Source organism: Maylandia zebra, linkage group LG13 (assembly GCF_041146795.1).
Source record: "Maylandia zebra isolate NMK-2024a linkage group LG13, Mzebra_GT3a, whole genome shotgun sequence".
Classification (NCBI taxonomy): Eukaryota; Metazoa; Chordata; class Actinopteri; order Cichliformes; family Cichlidae; genus Maylandia; species Maylandia zebra.
This window is the reverse complement of record NC_135179.1, coordinates 6,197,893-6,219,108: the sequence shown is the minus strand read 5'-3', so window position 1 is coordinate 6,219,108 and position 21,216 is coordinate 6,197,893. Positions and strand designations below refer to the sequence as shown.

Below are 21,216 nucleotides of genomic sequence, written 5' to 3'. Positions count from 1 at the left end.
AAAAGCACATGGTAATGAAAAAACATAACTCATCTTCAAAGTAATCCATTATAATAATATGTGGTACATTTAGTAATTCCTCATCAAATCCAGTTTATTTGAAGAAAAACAAAAGTAGATGTAGACAAATGTATCATGATGCAGAATTGCAGCAAATTAAAGTGGCAGTTTCCAGTGCTTGGATGCAGATTTTTGAAACCATTCAGTGAGTAAAATGATGAAAAGCTATAATAAGTGATTTGATTCCTGCAGCAACAAACTGCAGGAATCAAATCTCAAGAACACTTTTAAAATTAAATGCAACACAGAACTTTTACATGGTGTGCAGTTCAATAAGACACAAAAAGAAGGGGGAGGGACAATGACCTTTGCACCTGAGTGTAGCCAGTAATATTTGTGCTTTTCCAGTTAGATGGCAGAATGTTTGAGGAATGTCTTATAAACCTTTAGGGTCAACCCGACAATCAATGCAACCTTCGATCAAAATACTGCAATATTTATTGCAGTATTTTGTGTGTTTAAGATATGCTTTGCCTACAAGCTGCAATCTCACGGTGGACATTTTGAAAACTTCTGGTGGGAAATGTATGCAAATTAAAAATAATACATGTATAAATACATATTTGAAAATCCTCCTAATCACGTAGAAGAGAAGTTGGATGATAACATTTTTGCTATATTTTCATTTATCCTATATTTTTGAAATTTGCCAACTGTGTATTAGATCCCATGTTATATCTAGTTGCTATCCATTGTAGTTAATGTAATTAGGTAGAATTAAATGTACCTAGATTAATTTCCTCCTTGATATTTAAAAACTTTAAAATGATATAAAATGTATAAACAAACAATTGTATAAACAATTTTCCTTCATATATTAAGACAAGCTTGAGATGATAATGTTTCGTTTCCCACCAGAAGCATTTAAAAATCTGGGGCAGTTTAAGGTTCTTTTTTTAATCACTTCTGTTTAAGGAAAAAACATATTTCTGCCCTTATTTATGAACTAAATCTGAGCTCATTTTAATTGTTATGTACTTGGGTGTTAGTTGTGGTCAGGTGACTGTCAGCTGGGCTGTTCCCCTTTTGTTTAAAGTGAAGGAGATGCTGGTTGAACACGTTTCTTTACCTACTGTGATTAAAACCTTAACTGAGCTTTCTATAACCTCCACACAGGTCAGCTTTCCCAACAAGCCCGGACATGCACAGTAGGTGCTTGACTTGGATGGAGATGGATGTTTGAATCCGTCTTGGGGTTTGTCCAGAATATCCACAAATAAATTTGGCCGCCTGTTCAGTGCTGAGGTTTCTCTGCTGGACTAGTCGTCCTGAGCGCTGCCTTCCTCCTCTTCCTCTGGCACAGAGCTTTCCAGCTTACCTGCACAGACACACGCGACAAATGTACCAAAGTCTGCTGAGTGAATTTCAGTTTCTACTGTATTCGAATGATTCTCATACACCTTGAAGGTGTATGCATTTGATTACCTATGCAATGAAAAGAAACCATTACATGATCATAATATTGTCATATAATTAACTTGAGTGTAGCACTTCAATCTTTTGAAAAGCTTTCTGTCGTGTTGTCAAAACACTAGAGAAGCTCGTGTTTTGACAAAACAAGAGAAGCTTTATATATTAAATACTTAATGAACGACAGCTTTACAATGTTATTGTTATAAAGTCGATGTCTTTGGCTTCTGACTACTGAAATACATTCATGTTCAGTAGCACAAACGACTCAGAAACATATTTAGAAATGGTAAATGGCCTATATTTGTATAGCACTTTACTAGTCCCTAAGGACCCCAAAGCGCTTTACACATCCAGTCATCCACCCATTCACACACACTGGTGATGACAGCTACATTGTAGCCACAGCCACCCTGGGGCACACTGACAGAGGCGAGGCTGCCGGACACTGGCGCCACCAGGCACTCTGACCACCACCAGTAGGCAACGGGTGAAGTGTCTTGCCCAAGGAGACAACGACCGAGACTGTCCAACCCGGGGCTCGAACCGGCAACCTTCCGATTACAAGGCGAACTCCCAACTCTTGAGCCACGATCTCCCTTAGTGGATCAAAAAGGCAAAGATGTCCAAGTATTTTCTGTTTAAACTATTTTTTCATGCCTGTTATGCAGTTATTCCTCAGCCCTGTAAGCTCCCACCCGACTCCTCCATGAGCTGCACGAGTACAAGAGTTTAGGTTTGATGGGCAGCATCCAACTTTTAGTTTTCTAGCAGTTAGAAGTTATTAAAGGAGAACACTGTACTACACTGGAAAATGAGAGGTAAACATCCAAACACAACTACAGCCTTATCGTATCAGACGGTAAATGCAGCAAGAACTTTTAGTGTTGTTTTCTTCCCCCCTATAAGGATAATTCTGTTTGATGTGTGCTCATACGTGTAGCTTCTTTACAATCTTTACTCATTGTCAACAGTGTCAGCATCATGGACGTGTGAAGCGAGCCTTTAGTTGTGAGATTAGAAACTGAAATCAGAGTTAGAGCTCAGTCAGACTTTTATGTTTATTTCTTAGCATTTTTACTCTTCTCTCATTTTAAAATATTTTTTTCTCAAATCAATAGAATAATAACATAAATTAATTCTTGTTTGAGTCTTATCAAGGCAGTGGTTTAAATGACACTGAGCCAGCTGTAAGGTCACATGTCTGACATCAGCTCAACTTTTATTTTGAACTGTAAATCAACCAAGATAAACTTTGAGAAAAGCTGATGGTTATTCAGAGTTGAAATGTTTGCCCAGAACAGGAAGAGACCTCTGGCAGAATCAGGAGGGGCAGCTGTCAGCTGCAGCTGGAGGGTGAGGAGACGGAGCTGAAAAGAGAAGCACGGCGAGATGACCAAACCCAAACTACAGGTGAGAGCAGGAAAGGTAATGACACTGCAATTATGGCTTATAATGAAACACCCTGCTGTCCACGCAGAATCTGAAATAGTTATTTGTGTTCATGGACATGAATTGTCAACACAAATTTGTAGATAATGTGTTGGGTTTCAGTAGTAATCAGAAACATCTGTGACACATACTTTTTCTAGATAAAGCTTTGCAACAGTAACCAAGAAACCAGGTTTTAAAAACGTGACAGACACTGTGGTCAGTGCCTCCAAAAAAGTCAATACATTAAAAAAAAAAAAAAAAAAAGGTCTTACAATGATACAAAAATCTGCTTGTAAACTCCTCCTACATGATCTGGCGCACAGGTACATCTTCCACCCCATATGATGACATCATCATGCTTCCCAAAATTACACATTTGTAGCTCGTGCTCCTATAACACCTTGTAAAAGCATATTATGATTTTAATTGCATGACTGTAACATGCACTTATATCAACAAGCCTTTTATATACACAGTATATCGTGACGTTAACTATTTGACTACTTCACAATCCGCCTAGCAACCACCTAACGATGGACTGTGTATTAATAACACAAATGAAGTGTGAAAATCTGAGATGTGTGTGCCACATTGGGCTGCTTTTGTGAGAGTGAAGTGATTTGTTCCACCATCAACCTTTCCAAACACCAAATGGGAATTCTTAGATTTTTAAAAGTGGAAAATATGAATTTTGCCATTATGTCCATGAATAAGAAGTGCAAGGAAAGAGTTAACCTGGTGAGATCACAGTAATTGATGAAGACCTCCTAATTCTCATTAACTGGAGGACAAAAAATAAAAATAATGAACACACAAAAGTATTTGGTAGCGCTTGCTGATACCGTACAGTTATCATAGTCCTCCTTAGTATTCCAAATACAGATTTGTTTATCCATCTGTTACTGTTACACCGTGTAAAGGCATCACTACTAATAATAATCATAACCATTGTCATAATGATATATCTGTACTTATAATACTGCATAATTCTTAATAGTGTGACATTATTATAAGATGCTAAGTATTTATATATAAAAAGTCCTTTATTTCTCTTGTTCTTTTTTCCACCCATGAGTCAAAATGTCAGGTTTTCTGGAAATTTTGACTTTCAAACTAAAACTCCTAACTCAGTTTTGCATTATGAAGGCAGTTTTAAGCTGCCTAACCTGAACTTTTGCCACTTTTGACAGGATGCAGTTTTAAGCAGGATTCAAAGATAAACCAGATAACGATGCATTTAACCACTTGTGATAGTAAAGCCACTTCTTCTCACAGCACATCCTGTCTGTGGATTGTTTTTATTTCCCCCCTCTCACGGCCTTGGGATTTAAAAACACCAGGACTCGTGCTGCATAAACCAAGCACTCCTTTACAACTCCACATGTTAATGCAGTGATGTGCAGATGCTGATCTCCAGATAGTCACGTCGCTGCAGATATAAATGCTTTAATCTCTTAATGGTTGTCTCAGTCTGCTCTGCTCTATCCCACATGGCTTCATATTTAAAGGAGAGACAATAAGACATCGTCAGACATTTTGTTTTTTGTTTTTTGTTGAGGAAGGAAAAAAATGTGCTGTTGCTTAAAACCACACTCAACATGAAGCCAAACCCCAAATGCAAAAATGTTTCAGCCTAAACGTATGTTTCTTTAAACGGTCTTGAGAAAGTAGGACAAAGACGTGCTTGAATATAATCTTTATTTTTACAGCCAAAGTTTTTAAAGTTGGTACATCCAGCTAAAATCTTTTATGTGCATGTGTGTGCGCATGAAAGCGCGTGAGAGCTGCTACCAAATCAAATCATACTGCATATAGGTGTAGCATAAGAGTGAAGCAGAGTGTTAATAGGATGTGATGAACACCAGTGAGAAAGATGAAGGGGAAAGTCTGTTACTGAGAGACGAGGAGATGAAAGGCGGCTATCGGGAGACAGAGTCCGGACTGGACACTTCCTTTTTGTGGTCACATGACAAATCTGAGAAATGGGAAGAGAAGAGGAAGGATGGAAGAAGGCACAAGAGTGGAATATCATGCAAAGCCACAGGAAGATAAGAGAGGGAGACACAGGAGTTGTGCTGTTAGTAGTCTCTTCTCAACAAATTTCAAATCACAGACTGTTAGTATGGAAATGTGAGCATACAGTGAAGGTTAGAGGATGTGCATCAGTGATTATTTTAGAGAAATAGCAGATTTTGGACACTCAGGATTTGAGTAAAAGCAGCAGCTGTTTACAGTCGCAGTTCTTCCTTTCTAATAGACTAGCTAAGAAAAATATCTGCTTCTTTAGCTGCTCGATGTTCAGCTTTCCTCACCTGCTCGTATCTGACTTTCTGTTTGCTGTGCGTTGCTGGGAGGTGGTTTTCTCAGGACTAGGCTGCGGTGGCTGATAAGAGCAGGCAGCTGAGAGACTAGAGCTTAATTTATAGTACTGCATTGAATCTTTGCTGTAGTGATCGATGTCGTTTGAATTTATACACTGGTGTGTCTGCATAACTCTGCTGTCAGAAGCAAAACTCCGCTAATAAATCCTGAACAACAGTTAATTTCATGGCTATACAGGAAGGAGAGAAGACTTAAAGCTGAGTGCAAACACAACTTTGAAATGTTTTTGCACTGGCAAAATGCGAGCTTGTTTATTATTTTAATGAGCAAACTCGATGCAACTACATCCCATTACAGTTTGTTTCATGGAAATATTGTCCTTGGGCTAATCAGTAAACTGTTTGCACTGCATCTATGCACTCATTATCGTCTATCCAAGGTTCAGTTTCAGTGTACTTTAGTGCACAGTACTGTAAATGTCTTTCTCCAACACTGTAATATTCCTCATAGTGGATCCTGTGGCCTTTCTGTTGGGACACGTAATCTCTCCAGCTATACCTGAGTCTTCTCTCCAAGGCAGGAGGCGCCAGTCTTATTAAAAAAAGGCACTTCAACAGTCTGCTTTCAGCATGAATCCCCCCCTTTTCTAACTATGCTGTCTGTGGCCCCTGGAGGATCTCCTGAGGATAATGGGTCATGCTTGCTCAGAAGATAATTACCCCCTTCAGCCTGACCTTGGAGAGGAGCTTGCTCACAAGTGTCTGACCAGGCCTGAATACATGGGTCCTAATTTAGAAAGGAAAATAACATGGATCTGCTGGCCTGTAGGCCCATACCTATTATTATATTCAATGCAGTACTATAAATGACACTGATATAGTTTCTGCGTATGCAAGCATAGCTAGATCTGCATGGGTTCAAGTGACACAACTTTCTTCACCGGTGTTGGCCAAATGTTTGTGCTGTTTAATATCCCTACACCTGAAGGTACAAAAGTCATAACAAACAATTACTTTGTAGTGAAGTGAGCGTTAAAAACAGTGGAAAGTGTTCAGGTTAGCAATTTAAATAGCATCATCACTGATGGGCTATTTAATGTTAGGTCTTTTAGAGGACTGCACAAGCATGTCTGCACTGGCTGTTTCCATATAGTCCAAAAGGTAATACCGTGCATCAATGCAAATATAATTTTGTTTCTTGTTATTTTATTTTATGACACTTTATCTGCAGTACTTGCATGCAACTTAATCTGGCTTTTGCTGCTGGCAACTTCACAATATCATAATTTAGTCTTGAAATGAACGTGTGTGTGTGTGTGTGTGTGTGTGTGTGTGTGTGTGTGTGTGTGTGTGTGTGTGTGTGTGTAAGGCCAACTGTTTACTCCAAAAAGTCAGATTATGGTATGAGAACTGTGTTTTGGGTTTCAATTTTCCTCTGCCAACATTTAGTTGGCATGGAAGTCACTAAACTAGCTGACCTTGAAGTCAAAGTAAGTCATTATTGTGTAACAACTAGACAAAAGTGATTGGTTTGGGGGGTTTTTTGGAGTACACTGCTGACCAGTTGGTGTTATGTATGCCCAGCTAAAAATATTTTACCCCCTGAACTGTTGCTCTCTGCCATTCCTCTCTCTTGATTGGCTAACAGCAGACTCGCCTCATTCCCATTGGCTTCCTCTGGCCCATTGTGATTACCCCACATTGCAGCGGTAACATAGAGCTCTGCTGTGACTGGGCTGAGCTCGCTGTCTGTCTCACAGAGCCCTGCCCCCAGAAGGTGTTGCTCCACCCCCAGCTGAAGCTCTGAGGAGAGAAGAGCACCTCTAGTGGAGATACACTTCAACTACAGGCACATCACTTTAGCGCAGGAACGGCTCAAGATAGCAAACGTAAAAAGGAATTTGTAGAATGAAAATGAAAGGGACCAAATTAGAAGACCAAAAAGTTAAACTGAAGGAGAGCAAAACAGATTGGGCTTCTAGTAACATCAGAGTTAAACCAGAGGAATATGTATCACTTGTAGAAGAAGTCTGTGAAGGTTCTCAGTCATCCAGTTGAATGTAGTCTAAGGAGCTTGGAAACAAAAGCATCTGGACCTTTTTAGGTTTCTTGAAGATCATCCGAGAAGCTTCTTTAGTTCTAAAAGCAATTGGTAGAGAGACATCTCTAAAGGACTGATTGTGACCCACACCCATTTTCACACCTTGGCTCATGTGATTAGGTAGAGGATCAATAGGGGGTCCATGACCCTCCTGGGAACATTCACATAGGTCTTCAAATCTGGGACTCTCCACCAATTGCTCTCAGATTTGAAGAAGCTTCTCGGGTGAGAGGTAAAAAGTCTTCAAGAAACCTAAAAAAATCCATACGCTTTTTCTTTTCAAGCTCCTTAAACTATCACTTGTAGATTTTTTGCAGTTGCTGATTTACTGTAAAAGTTTAGGCTGTTAAGGAAGAACTTTTGTATTTTATAAGTTTGTCAAATATAATACTGAATCACACACAGATCAAGGTTAATATAGTTGGAACTAAACTTAAAAACTTAAAAGTGTATTAATAATAATTGTTTATTGTTTGAATTAAAGGTTTTTGTTTTGTCAACAGTGTGTGCCTGATGAGGCTTTAATGAAATATAATATTTTTAAAAAAAAAGTACGACAGTGAGAGAAAACATATTAAACACCGCGCTGGGACAGTAGATTTATAAATAAAAAAAATGTCCTTATCCAACAAAATGTAAATGCTTGCTATGGATTTAGGGCATAGGCAGTTACTCAAGAGACTATTAGCCACACACACACACACACACACACACACTCCCTCTTTCACTTAGTCTTACATACACACTCACTCAGCTGGGATCAATAAAAGAAAAGCTTTTACAGTCTCCACTTCCCGGAATCAAGTCAGTGCTGCACTCTCTGCCCAGACTTATATGTGCTGCGTTCTTTTTCTTTCCTCTTTATAATTTCCCCCCTAAAACACACACCTTTTTCTGCGTACTCCTAAAGCAGAGTTGTCCGTGCTCCCCGGATATAAAAAAATCACCAGTGTGTTTTTTCCCCCCTCTTTTTTCTCAATCAGCCTCTCCTGTTCTGCAGCAGTTGCATCACTTCCTCTGATTCCTGCTTTCCATGTGGAATCTCTATAATAGTTTCATCAATTATTCAGCTCCAGCGACGATAACAAAATGACAAAAACTGCTACAGGAAAGTCATGCTAAAAGACATCAGACGGGTGCTTTTTGCATTGTTTTGCTGGCGACAGCTGAGACGCTGCCTGAGTTGACAAATGAATCTGTTCAAACAATTAAGTCCCTGCAAATCTGTGTTTCTGATCAAAGTATTCATCAGACCATTATTCACAGCCGATTATGAAGCGGCAGGAATGAATGGGCACCTCACAATCTGAGGCCATGGTTCTCAGTTGGAAAAGGGTGGAGTGAAATGGTAAATGGCCTGTATTTGTATAACGCTTTACAGATCCAGTCATCCACACACACTGGTGATGGCAGCTACATTGTAGCCACAGCCACCCTGGGGCGCACTGACAGAGCCGAGGCTGCCGGACACTGGCGCCACCAGGCCCTCTGACCACCACCAGTAGGCAACGGGTGAAGTGTCTTGCCCAAGGAGACAACGACCGAGACTGTCCAAGCCGGGGCTTGAACTGGCAACCTTCCGATTACAAGGCGAACTCCCAACTCTTGAGCCACGATCGCCCAGAGTGGGACAAGTTGCTGCCCTAAGTAGACGAGTTTAGGTCGTATCTCTGAGTCCTGTTCATGAGTGAGGAGAGAGCAGAGTGAGGAGCTGATGGAGGGATTATTATTAGGCCTAGAGTACAGCATTTCTATGAACTATATTTGACATAAGTGGTTATTAATCCATCCATACTTTAAAGAGGACCTCTTCTGCTCAGTTCCACCTTCATAATTTTGTAATCTTGGACTCTAGAATTCCATGATTAACAGTTCAGAATCATTTTTATTCATATTATGCTGGGGCCCTTACTTCATCGTCTTCTGTCTGAACCAGGTTCTTTTGCCTTTCTTTGCTTTTAAAGCCACCCTTCCTCTAGATTTTGTCATTGGCTTCTCCTCATAAGTAGAAGTTTGAACGCCCAGAGCCGTGTCCATCTTCCTGAGGACATGTGCTCTCATCCCGAACCAAGACTAGAAAAAGCTGTCTGAAAATGAGCCTACAGAGGATTCTTCTTTTTTAAAAAACATTTGCCTGATTCCCTTTAATATAAACACCCACCACTGTGGTAGGATATATATGTGAGCGATAATAAAGGAAAAAAGACGAGCCATTAGAAGTAACCCTGACTATCTTCTCTCTGTCACGCTGCCAGCTGGAAATCAGATCACAGGCTGGGAAAAACAGGGCCAGAGGCTAAAGAACAAACAAGGCTAAAACTCAGACTAAAGAAAGGAAATCTTAAGAACAACAAATATGTGAAGCAAAACAAGCAGAGCTTCCATCCTAAAGGCAGAGCATACAGATACCACAAAACTTAAGAGAGGAGGGAAGAGACTAGTGTGTACACAGCTGCAAGCAATGACACTGCAGACATTAGAGGGTATCGTATCAAAATTTTGTAGAAAAAAAAATCAATAGACTGAACGAAAATACACGCATAAGGACAAGTTTGTAGCTTTTATTCTGACTATAAATCATGTGTTAGTTATTGAATATTGCTGGTTGGATAACATTTTCTAACAACATGCGGATTGTCGGCTCGGTCTCCCTCAAATCAGACTGATTTTGATGATGCCAAAGAGATACAATAAAGAGTCTGTTGCTAATTATCCAAAACTTTAAGCTCGTCTGAGTCAAAGATGTGTAATTGATTTATAAAAAAAAACATCAACAGTAGATGCTTTTATTTCTGTTTCTGTGCCTTTTCATAGACTACAAAGACAAACGCTGTCGCAGCTCCTTAAACATGTAGAATCTTTGCTTTTCTATCAGTGATGCTACATGTCTTTCATTATTGTTTTAATGCACATTTTGGTGTCTTTGTTGTTTCTGGTGCATCTCGTTGGTGTTTTAATTATAGGAAAAATGTGGCTTTTAAAACAATAGATAACATTTGGGCTTGTGATGCACCACATAAATCCTCATAATCCTCTCCTCGAGGGAAAACTGAGCTTTTATGCTTTTTATAGACATTGTACACATTTGGGTTTTTTTTGTTGTTGTTGTTGTTGTTTTTTTTAATTAAATGGAGACGAGGCTGGGACCAGCTGTGCATTTACCTTTCATGGAGGGTGGGGCATAGGTGCTCTGCTTCCTCTGAGAGGACTCTGAAGCCTGCAGAGCAAAAGAAAAGAAAATCATCTTTGTGACAAAAGTTCAAAATGAAAATTCTCCTCTAACCGTCAAATGACTGAGTGGAGTCCAAACATATCTATTTATCTGCTGTTGTGAATCTTTAATCATAAAAATCTTCCAATAATTGTTTTTCATTCAATAATCAATACATTATTTTTTGCAGTGAACCATGGCTAACAGTCAAATGGTTTGAAACATGAATATGTTTTTAAAAGGATGAAAAAAACACTTCATTATAATGGGTGGTTGCCTCCAGTTCATCTACACTATGATGTTAAAGTGATAGTTGGATACAGTAATACAAAATCAAAATTTGATTTTTTTTCTAGATTTATTAAAGATTGTCTAATTTTTATAGTTAGTATTTTTAAATTCCTTTTTTCATAAAATGACTGAAAACCTTAAAGATATTTTGCATTTCTGTCATAGATGAGACTGATTACAGTCATGTGAAAAAGAAATGTAACTAAAAGGTTGTTTTGCAGTACTTTATCAGTCGCTAACATCGTGGAGGTCTTTTTTTTTTTTTTTTTTAATTTGCTTATACAGAGAAGATTATTATTTTCATCTGACAAATGTTTACCTGTTGCTGAGTTTCTCTTTTCCCTGTATCTGTGTGCATTTACAACTATATATACAAACCTGTGAGTCTCCACTGGCATTGTTCTGATCTCCAACATCTGCAGGAGAGATAAAACAACAGAAATTGAGCTTTATCCTTAAATCCATTTGCCATAACCTCACCTCTTTCTTTTGATTCTTTGCTTTCTTATTATCAGGTTTCCAGCTCAGTAGTGTGAATGCTGGCATTAAGAGTTCTCATGGGGGGCGGGGTCTGCCAGCTAGTTCACACCACATGGGTAATGGGTAGCGGGTTTTTAGTAATTTGGCTTCCTCTGTGGCCTGAAGCCATGCTGTGATCCACTTCAAAAACAGCACAGCTGCAGTTTGTACGCTTCCCAGTGCAACATGTACTGGTGCTGGTCGTGTTAATCAGTATTGATCGCCCATACAGGCATGGAGGGATTATGAGAGAACAGGCCCCTGGTCATGTAAAAAGCCCCTCACCAGTATGCATGCAGTAACAATACACCCACACGGGAGGAGGTGCAAAACAATTCAGTTTTGAGTCTCTGTGGTTGTTTCTTCACCATCTGCTCGGATCTTTTTCTATTATTTCTGCACCTACTTTTGGCTGTCAGATTTTTACTGTGGTCAAAACATGTCATTGCTATCTATAGAAGATTTTGTCTGTAGAGAAATGAATTAGTTATTTTATTTCATTCTTTATTTTTGGCAAACACATAAAACCTAAATCACAAATTAACAAAAAGAACAGTTACCGTTATGATATTATTGATGAGTTGAAATATCAATATAGTATAAATACATTTTTAAGCATAATTTTTATTTGTCAATAATGGGATCTGTATTTTTTTTTATTGCTTTACATCTGTTTCTGTTGTGCATCTTGTTTTGCTTGATTTGCATCTCTTGGCAGTTTTTCATGTTATTCTTCCAACTTTTCTGCTTTTTGTATTTCTGTGTCTGCTTTGATTTAACAGCCTTAATCCCACTCAAAGCACCAAAAGCTTTTAATGCCAGGAACCTGTTACAAGAAGCTAAAGGGTTCCTATTCTGCCTGTGTTTCCACTGCACTCGTAAAGCCTGAAAAGGTTTATTCGGCTAAAATAGTAATGACTCTTTCTACATGTGTGTTACATCTCAGCTGACTCCATCTCTGTCCTCAGTCTGTGTCAGGGCTGCAGGTCTGTGCAATTTAGAAAATAACATTTTATTTCTCCGGGTGGCCACCACTGCTTACTCGTCCTCGTGCTCATTGAAACCACAGACTGTATACAAAAGATGGATGTAGTATCCAGATCTTAAATTATGGCCTGACTGTTACGATGGCCACTGTGACAGATTTGGTATAAACACAGAAAGTGCAAAAGTAGCTTCTGGATTGCAGCGCTTTTAACCTGCATCCCTATTAATGACCAGTAGGGGGCGATTTCTCTGTTTGCAAAAACAAGACTGGCTGTATAAAAGTTTGTGAGAAAACACAGTAGAGCTGCAATCGCCACTCCTAAAGTTCCTAAATTTTTATAAAATATTAGTGACTCTTCTGAAACTTGTGGGTTAAATAATTCACTGTAAAATAATAACACTCTGAATGCATCAGGAGTAACTCAGGGTCGGGTGCCTTGCGTAAGAACACTTTGGCTTACAGACCGCAGCCACAGTAATGTTTTGGGGTTTTTTTTTTAACTTAATGTGAAACATATCTGCCATCATTTCAAAGAGTGGAAAAATATTGAAACTAATTAGCAAATTTAGAACATTGGGTCTGCAGTTCCTGTCCCAGTGACCTTATTTGAAAGCATGTGGTTGCTTCTTGCTTTCACAGCTGCCAGCTGCTTCTCCTCCTACAGACCGTCGGGTGAACTGACTGAAAATTAGGAAGAACTACAAATTTAAAGTGGTTTTAGGTCATAATTGGTTAATGGAAATGGTGAGATTAAAAAGAATATTCATGTTTATACCACAGACGATAAAACATTTAGATTTATGTGCAGCCTCTCTCAAGACTCTCACTGTTGTGTTTTGAGTGTCATTTGCTAGATAAAGAGGAAGGAGTGAAAAATAACCAAGGTTTAAAAATGAAAACAGTCCTTTCTTTAACTAAGACTTGAAAATCATGAGCTTTAGATTCTTTTTGTGCATAGCATAGCCAATCATGCACAGAAAGATCGAGATGATTTGTGGCTGCCCTCTGCTGAGAATATTTCTCTCTGTGTGTTGAAGATACTGAAGTTGTTTCTGTCTGTCTCGCTCTCTGGCTTTTTTTTTCCCTTTTAAGCAACATTTTTGGGATTTTTCTTTCTTTAGAAATGGACAAAATGGCAGCTTAAAACCAAATCGGGCGCCTGCAGAGCTCAGTGCAGTTGTAATGGGACCAGCCTCAGAGCTGAGCTCACAGAATGGAATCAGCGTGATTATTCAATCAGTCGGTTCCCGTGTAGAGGGATTTATAACAGCTTAGAGCACAAACACACACTCTGCAGGCATCCATCAGCCCGCTCTAAACACTCAGATCACTTACCAAAAGTAATCTAATAAAGGTTCCATTACAGCTGCTGCTTTTCAGCAGCCCGTCTCCCACTCTACCTCTCACCCTTTCTCATTTCCTCTTTCCCTGTCTCACCTGTGCCAGGTTGTCTGTAGATCTGCAGAGTGGCAGGAGTTGGTCTTCTGCGGCGGATCTGAGGTAAACACACACACATTTTCATCATTAACCCTTGAAATCATTCGTTGGCTTTGGGAACACTAACTTCAGTCCATTGTCCAAATAAACCTTTATGAAAAATACCAGCTGGAACAAACTGTCCCGACTATCGCAGTGTAAAGAAACACAACGCTGTGCATCTGTGTAAATGTAACAGTGTACTCTTATTAGCAGGGTGAGGTTTATGGGTTTATGATCCCCAGTGCATATTAAAATTACAGTCTGCTACTTAAACTTTTATTACTTGATTCAAGGTTTAAAAGCACATCTTTCCCACAAACCACGCTGTGATAAAGTAACTAACTAAAGTAAACTAACAACTGCCTGACTTAATATTTATTTTTCTACCTCATTCTTTGGAAGAGTGTAATATTGAGGACATTTCAAATCCAAATTTCTAATTTTTAAATGCAACTCGTAGTCTATATTCCCAAAGATTTAATGCGCAGACACTTTGGCAACAGTCCCTAACCCTTGCAGTGCATGTTTTCTGGGTTTTCCTGGCTCAGAACCAGCCTGTGGGTGTACAACTGCACATTGAAGTAAACACTATACAGTAAGGGCATTCAGTCTATAATCATATATGACTAAAAAGATCACTTGACCCTTACTGGAAGGTGGCTTTTCAGGAAAAGAAAAAAATGATAGCCAGTAGTAAAAAATGCACACTGTCGTTCATTGTTTATTTGACAGGGAGAGGTTGGTGCGATGGTATCTCTTAAAACCATCTGTGAAATTTATCTGTGATTTGTGGGAATGCTGACACTTTCTGAGGCAGTCACTCCCCCAACATTAGATGCAGGGGGCCCTAATCAGTCACTGTTCATCACCAACTTCCTCAAACAGTCCATAAAGATGTCAGGAAAAAGCAAAGAGCAGCAACTCCCTGATATATGATGGTTAAGCTTGTCTGTAAAAGCAGCTTATGCTTCTTCCTCTTAGAGCCACTCAGGATCAGCTAAAGAAAAAATGTGCCTCTGCCAGGCTTCTCCACATTTGAGGAAACGGTCAGTTAGTAAGAATTATCCCATTTTACCATGAATGCCTTTGAACCAAAGTAACCTAGAAGAAAAGGTGAGCAAGATTTCTTGGGATTTCCGTCATCAGCTACTTGTAAAACAAACAAGGAAAAGCATTTCTGATTCCTGGAAGAGATGGGAGTAAATACACTATGTAAAAGTTTATGGAAGTTACAGTAAATAAGTCACTGTTAAATTATTTAAATGGTATTTCAGTGTGTATTTTTTTCTGTAATTCTTCATATCATTTATTCAAAGTCACATAAATCTCCTGCACTTAAACGCCTGACCAACAGATGTGAAAACAAAGCACTTAAAAGTGTCACATGCACTGCAGCTCAAACACAGCGTACCCATTAAATACACATGCTGTCAGCCAGATACACAAACGGCCGTTTTCATAATGCCGACTTGCGCACATGCTCTGCACCCACACACCGAAAATTCCCGATAACACACGCAGGACATAAAAGCCCCATTCAGCTCTCACATGCATGAGCCAAACTCTTTGGCCCACACATGCTCGGATACACTCACATGTTCGGCAGCCTGTGGGTCAAGCTGTCCCTGCAGCGGAGGCACAGCGAACTGGATCTTCTTTGGACTGCTGGGCTCCATTATTACTGACTGAGAGATAGAAAGAAAGACAGAGGAGAGAGAGAGAGAGTGGATGTGTGTGTGTGTGTGTGTGTGTTTGTGTGTCAAGGAGGGAGGGAATAGAGAGGGAGTGTGGGAGTGGTCTCCTCTTGGCCGATGTGGTCCATTATCACTAATTGACAGATGTGAAGAGCTAGAGAGAAAATGACGGGGGGGGGGGGGGAGAGCAGCCAAGTCAGTGCAGTGTTTTCCGAAACAACATCTGATATTTACTGAAATAGTAAATTTACTCAATTATTTCCAATCTCATGATATTATTCTGTTCATAGAGTGCAGATGTGCCTGGCCTGATCTCACATGTTCACTTGAGCTGCTTCAATTTACAGCTTTCACTTCACCACTAGAAGCCACATTTAGCCCCAGATCAATGCTATTTGAGGTCTGTTACGCTTGAAAGTTATAAGAGTATGGCATTGATTTTATGATGGAAAAAGACCATGTGACCAAAGATGGCAACAACAGGCCTCCATCGTAACTTTTTCTCAATTTAGCAACATGAGTAGGAATCTGCAGCCGTGCTCTGCTTAGGCATGGTGGAGGAAAATACTAGCACTGAGGTTTTGCAGGTATATCATGGCCACCTTATTAGTTTAGAATGCTTGTATACAGGTAGATGACAACTTAAAGGGAAAGCCTGAAACCCTTGACCCCTGCAGGGAGGATATCTGGTGAATCTGTTATGCTACATTTGGTTTGGGTGCTCTAGAGTGAAGGTTTGCTGTAAATCGATGCAAAGCTGCTCTGAGGGATCACATTTATTCCATAATGAAATATTTTTGCCCTGATGGGAGTCGTCTCTTTCAGGATGACATCCATGGGAAACGAGGATGAGGATGAAAACGGTGTGAATCATCTGCCGTGACCTTCACAATCACCAGATCTCAGCCCAGCAGAACACCCGTGGGAGATTTTGGACCAATTTTATTTTAAACCATCACCGAAACACAAAACGACAAGCTGTGCTTTATGCCTCCACAGAATTTATGCCAAGCTGCACTGAAGCTGTTCTGGTGTTACATGTTTATTTTATAAAGCTGCTACAATAGTTATTCCGTTTATTTTGTCACCTGTCTGCATCTTTTCATTTAGAAACCAAGAAAAGAAAATCTTAATGAGATGCTAACGTTTTGCTGCATAGAGTTTTGCCACCAATGAAAGATTTCATTAGTTTGTGTAATTTTTAAATGGTGAAATATAAGAGGAAAATGCACGAGTTTAAATAATACATTTAATGTGTGGTGAAGTTATAGTTTTGGTGTTTGATTATAGAAGCACGTATAAAATCATTTTGTATGTACTGAGGGAAGTTAAGAGTAAAAAAAAAAAGGAAGAACGGGAATGAAGAAAAGTCATCCTCCCCTTTGGTTCTCTGCAGATCTGCAGCATTTACATGTTCTACCCCCAACTCTGAAAAAACGCCATCCTTTACCATCAATGACATCAGTGTATGTTTGTGCGTGTGCTGGCAGCCATAGTGGAAACAGTGTGTCGCAGTGGAGACATCTGGAAACTTGGTGGCTACTGTAGGTGGAACAAACCACACACGCATCATACAAAGAGCCTCTTGTTAGTTTTTTCATGCACTTGGAAACCGTCCAATGCTGTTCTGTGAAGGTGAGACAGAAAAGACTGTTGTGTTATCTGCAGCGTACAAGCACCTGCATTTTACCCTCGTAACAGTCGAGTTCCTCTGTGCGGGGCATGACGTGAGATCACGGGTAACATGTTCTACCAGAATTGCTGTGAGTACTTGAGAGGATAATGGAATACATTAAGGAAAAAGGAAAGAAATGAGAACATCTGACAGATCGCTAAGAGCCGATCTTATCTTGGTCTTTTTAGCCATTTAAGCAATGCAGTATCCATCAGTCAACTCGTTTTGGTCCAAAGTAAAAAAAACAACAAAATTTTAGATGATATTATCCACTGTAAAAATAATAATAATAAATATCCAAGATAGATGTAGAATAAAATAATCAAATATGCTAAAAACCCTCAGTCTCACTCTCACCCACAAAACACCATACACATTACAAAACCTTTGGTAACCACACCAACCCAAATAATGTATATATAGATAGATATAGAATAGCGGTAGGACTACATGCCTTTAGAGCCAGAGTCTTAAGTTCGAGTCCCAGTATATCCAGTAAGGGGCAGAAACAAGAAGGCATTGGTAGGCAAGAGATGAAAATAGGGTGCTCTTGAAATGGGTTGCAAATGTTGTCTATAGGCATCTTTCATACCCAACAGCCACATTAATGACAAAAACTATTAGCAATAGTCTTCTTCTGACATTTGTAAGAAGGGACTGCTCTCACGACTGGACAAGGTACAACACAGGTTGGGGGGAGAGAGATATAATCACTCCCACCTGAGATGTTATTTATCAAGACTACCATAATAAACCCAACATAAAAATCAGAATAAAGGATAAAACAAATGTTGACTGATGCCGATGAAAGAAATTTCGTAAGAATGTGTTGTGGTGTATCTAGAAACTTTAGACCAGAAGGAGACACAGCGAGAAAATATTACTGGATCCAGGCATATCATTAATGCTCGATGTGTAAATGTCTTTAATAAAAATCTATACAGCATTCCAGGAGATGACACGAATTCTTCAGGGGTTGCTTCAGAGCGAGAGTCCAGCATTAAAATCTGCCAGATACAGAGGCACTGGCTTTGGTGAAATCTTGTGAATGCAGCTGAAAGTAGCAGAATTCTTCATGCAGGTCATCAGAATTCAGATTTACAGCTTCATCACGAACACTTTCACCTCAAGACAGAACAATTTATTACAAGCTGGTACTTTCTGAACCCTGGTGTTTGAAAAGGCCTCCCACCTACAACTGATAAAAAGTAACTCATTTCGTCGCCGTTTTGACGGATACTTTACTCAAGGACAGACTTCCCAAAATGACATTTAACTAAAACTGTAATATAAAAAAAAATACAAATTTGATGATCGAGCAGTCCTTATGTGACTCTCTCTTGTTTATAAGCCCCTCCTACTAGATGAGGTTTCCACGCAGGATTCAAACAAAACTGTCCTTTACGATTGCATGCATGTGATGTATGCAGAGGAGGTCCACTCTCCCAGACAGGATTATTGCATTATTGTTTACAATGACAAAACATTAATTTAATGCCTTATATTCACATTTCTTTATTGGTTTTTTCACATGCTTAAGGGCTGTATACAACACTGCAGGGCACTGTATTACCAGGGCAGCTGTGTACTGCTGTAATGACTCCAGTGTGTGTGAGGAAAGTACATACAGTAATAACACTGGCATGGTTGTGCAGTAAGTGTTTGCAGATGTGTGCAGGATGCATTTGGAGCCTGAAGAGGTGCATATAACATAGGAAACGTGTGCAGAGGTGGAGGTATATATTGACCCTGACGTACGAGAGGAGGAATATAGTCAGGCTGAAGATGTGGTGGCTGCCGCGGGCATGGGAATGGTACAGAGGGAGGGATATTGTCTCTTCTTCCTAAGGTTCCCCCTCTCTCTGGTCGGCAGATGGTGTAGGTGGTGTCATTCTTGTGTTTTTGGGGCAGCACCTGGAGGTGAAGGGTGGAGGTGACTTGGCGAGGGTGGGGCAGGAGACTGACAGACTTGGTTAGCCGAGGTCTTTTGAGCATCCCCTTCATCCTTCCCTTATCCTCTGGAGTCTCAGATGTCTCCGCTCGCCTGTCACCATCCTGCCCTCCAGAATCAGGTTCAGCAGTGTCTTCACACACAGGCCTCACTGGTGTCTCTTCTACGACGTTCCCAGTAAAGCAACTGCTGCTGGAACTGGACTCTGCTTCTGAGTCGGACTTAACCTCTGATCCAAAGTCTTCGTCAGATGAGCTGGACTCACTCCTGCCCCCCCACCGAGACCTGAAGTGTGCCTTGTGGTTGTAGCAGTCAGGGCAGCGAGATAGACTCTGGAGTTAGAATAGAATAGAATAATCCTTTAATTGTCCCACAAGGGGAAATTTGGTTGTATCAGCTCACTTTGGAGTAGAATCAGCAGGAGATAAGGACATGCATGCAGGTCCTCCTCCTACAACACTGAAACAATGCTGGCAATTCCCCAGATTTACACAAATATTGTAGAAAAGAAAAAACATTAAACCTGTTAAACTGGACTTATAGCCTCAGTATTAACATTTTGACTGCTGCCATGTTTGTTAGGATCCAGAAGCGACCATATTTTGACTAGTTGGAAACATCCAGGACTTAAAAATGAAGCCGAATTTGGCCCTAAAAGTGAGTCAATCCCAACAGAAAATACAAGGCCCACCTTTTCTGGATTGATAAACTCTGCTTACCTGTGTTACTGAACTTGAGCTCGCATACGATAATATGGTTTGTAAGAGCATGGAAAAGTCGCTGATGAAATGAACTCAGGCTTCATAGATACAGAAGGAAAATTCCTATTATGGTTAAGCCCCACCCCTTCATTTTCAAACCTGTTGTTTACAGGAGCAGCCAATCAGAGGACACTGACTTAAGGGAATTGAGGGCTGAAACAAACCTTTGTCTGACAGATGCAGAATATTTTGAGCTGTGAGTCACACAAACTCTACCCGGATACAGTCTAAGAATTTAAAAACCAACAGATCTCTTTCAAGCGGCAATTTCTCACATCATTTAAAAACATAGGTTAATACCTTTGATTGTTTTTGACGATGTGCTTGATTGTCCTCAGTGTTTTGTTCAGAATCTGAGTGAAGTCCTCCAGACTCGTCTAGAAATCAGATGGAGAAGAAAACGTGAAGGAAATAAGATGCACAACTACACGCATAACAAAAAAGAAAGACAGGTGGTTATTTGTGTTAGGGTTTTTTTGAAGCTACAGTTTGTTGAATTCTAGATTCTACATGAATATACAAACGCACAATCACCTGTGGCCTCTCATTACACAACATTTGAAAACACCTGTCCTACTTCAACACACTAGCAAGAAGTTGAATGGTTACATTTTCTTAGCTGACAATAAAAAAAAAAAAAAATACTACCAACCCATTAATAATCCGTATTAAAACTGAACCCAGTTGGAAAACAAACCAGAGAAATTACACTTATTTACTAGTGTTTGAGCAAAATGTTACAAATCACATTTAAGTGACTGAGTCTGGGCTCAAGTACTTTGAGATTAACAGGAATTCACATTTGCTATTTGAGAACATATGAGGTCATGTTCATTTTGATTTAAAGTCGTTTTGATAACTAATGAATGATTTCAGGCTCAGGATTTTTTCTGTCAAAGAACAAAATATGTCCTCACTCAGTTTGCAGCAGTGCAGACTGAGCAGATTAATTGGTGAGAAAAACAGTCCTAACCAATTTCAGCTGTTAACCCTGCGTAATGTGTGGCATAGTAAAGTTTGTACTTGCTACTTCTTAAGATAACAAGTTATTCATTTATCACAAAGCGCACTCACCCATGCTTCCCCGTTCTCTGCCTCAGGTCCGGGATACTTCTGCTTCACACACCTGCGTGTCTTTGTGCAAATGAGTGTCAGGTGAGGGCGTTTTGATATGTGCTGTTTGAGGAAGAGACACACTGAGCTCATCGCTGTCAGAAAATAAATAAAATAAAGAGCCGACTTCCAACCACAGATCGACACACACAAGCACATATGCATACACACACCTTTTGTAAACACGCAACAGGATCATCGTCCAGGC

At 39.8% G+C, this 21,216-nt stretch overlaps 1 protein-coding gene and 2 long non-coding RNA genes across 5 annotated transcripts; all 3 read right to left on the bottom strand.

The window, feature by feature from the left end:
- Positions 1 to 76: 76 nt before the first annotated feature.
- Positions 77 to 15,588, bottom strand: LOC101483783 (protein phosphatase 1 regulatory subunit 1C). 2 transcript variants are annotated; one of them, XM_004553526.4, is made up of 5 exons: positions 15,410 to 15,580; positions 13,773 to 13,830; positions 11,207 to 11,244; positions 10,489 to 10,543; positions 77 to 1,378 (listed from the first exon to the last, which is right to left on the bottom strand). In XM_004553526.4, exons 1-5 carry the CDS (start codon positions 15,488 to 15,490, stop codon positions 1,320 to 1,322), a joined length of 291 nt encoding a protein of 96 aa, XP_004553583.1. In that variant the 5' UTR covers positions 15,491 to 15,580; the 3' UTR covers positions 77 to 1,319. The 2 variants fall into 2 exon arrangements, with proteins under 2 accessions (XP_004553583.1, XP_076747568.1); XM_076891453.1 differs by lacking the exon at positions 77 to 1,378 and adding an exon at positions 2,662 to 2,840 and having other exon boundaries at positions 15,410 to 15,588.
- Positions 4,589 to 10,474, bottom strand: LOC143421760 (uncharacterized). The gene is made up of 2 exons (XR_013101321.1): positions 6,825 to 10,474; positions 4,589 to 4,879 (listed from the first exon to the last, which is right to left on the bottom strand). It is a non-coding gene; the product is annotated as an uncharacterized LOC143421760 (long non-coding RNA).
- Positions 15,589 to 18,673: 3,085 nt separating the features above from the next.
- Positions 18,674 to 21,199, bottom strand: LOC101484248 (uncharacterized). Of its 2 annotated transcripts, XR_013101320.1 has the most exons (4): positions 21,182 to 21,199; positions 20,970 to 21,071; positions 20,196 to 20,272; positions 18,674 to 19,466 (listed from the first exon to the last, which is right to left on the bottom strand). It is a non-coding gene; the product is annotated as an uncharacterized LOC101484248 (long non-coding RNA). The 2 variants fall into 2 exon arrangements; XR_013101319.1 differs by lacking the exon at positions 21,182 to 21,199 and having other exon boundaries at positions 20,970 to 21,090.
- Positions 21,200 to 21,216: the final 17 nt, after the last annotated feature.

What these genes read in the sequence shown, in the direction of transcription:
- LOC101483783 (XM_004553526.4), bottom strand. Translation starts at nt 15,490, where the DNA reads ATGGAGCCCAGCAGTCCAAAGAAGATCCAGTTCGCTGTGCCTCCGCTG. An exon ending in ACCCACAGGCTGCCGAACAT is followed by an intron (nt 13,831 to 15,409) that starts GTGAGTGTATCC and finishes TGTTTACCTCAG; the next exon opens with ATCCGCCGCAGAAGACCAAC. An exon ending in ATGCCAGTGGAGACTCACAG is followed by an intron (nt 10,544 to 11,206) that starts GTTTGTATATAT and finishes TTTGCTCTGCAG; the next exon opens with GCTTCAGAGTCCTCTCAGAG.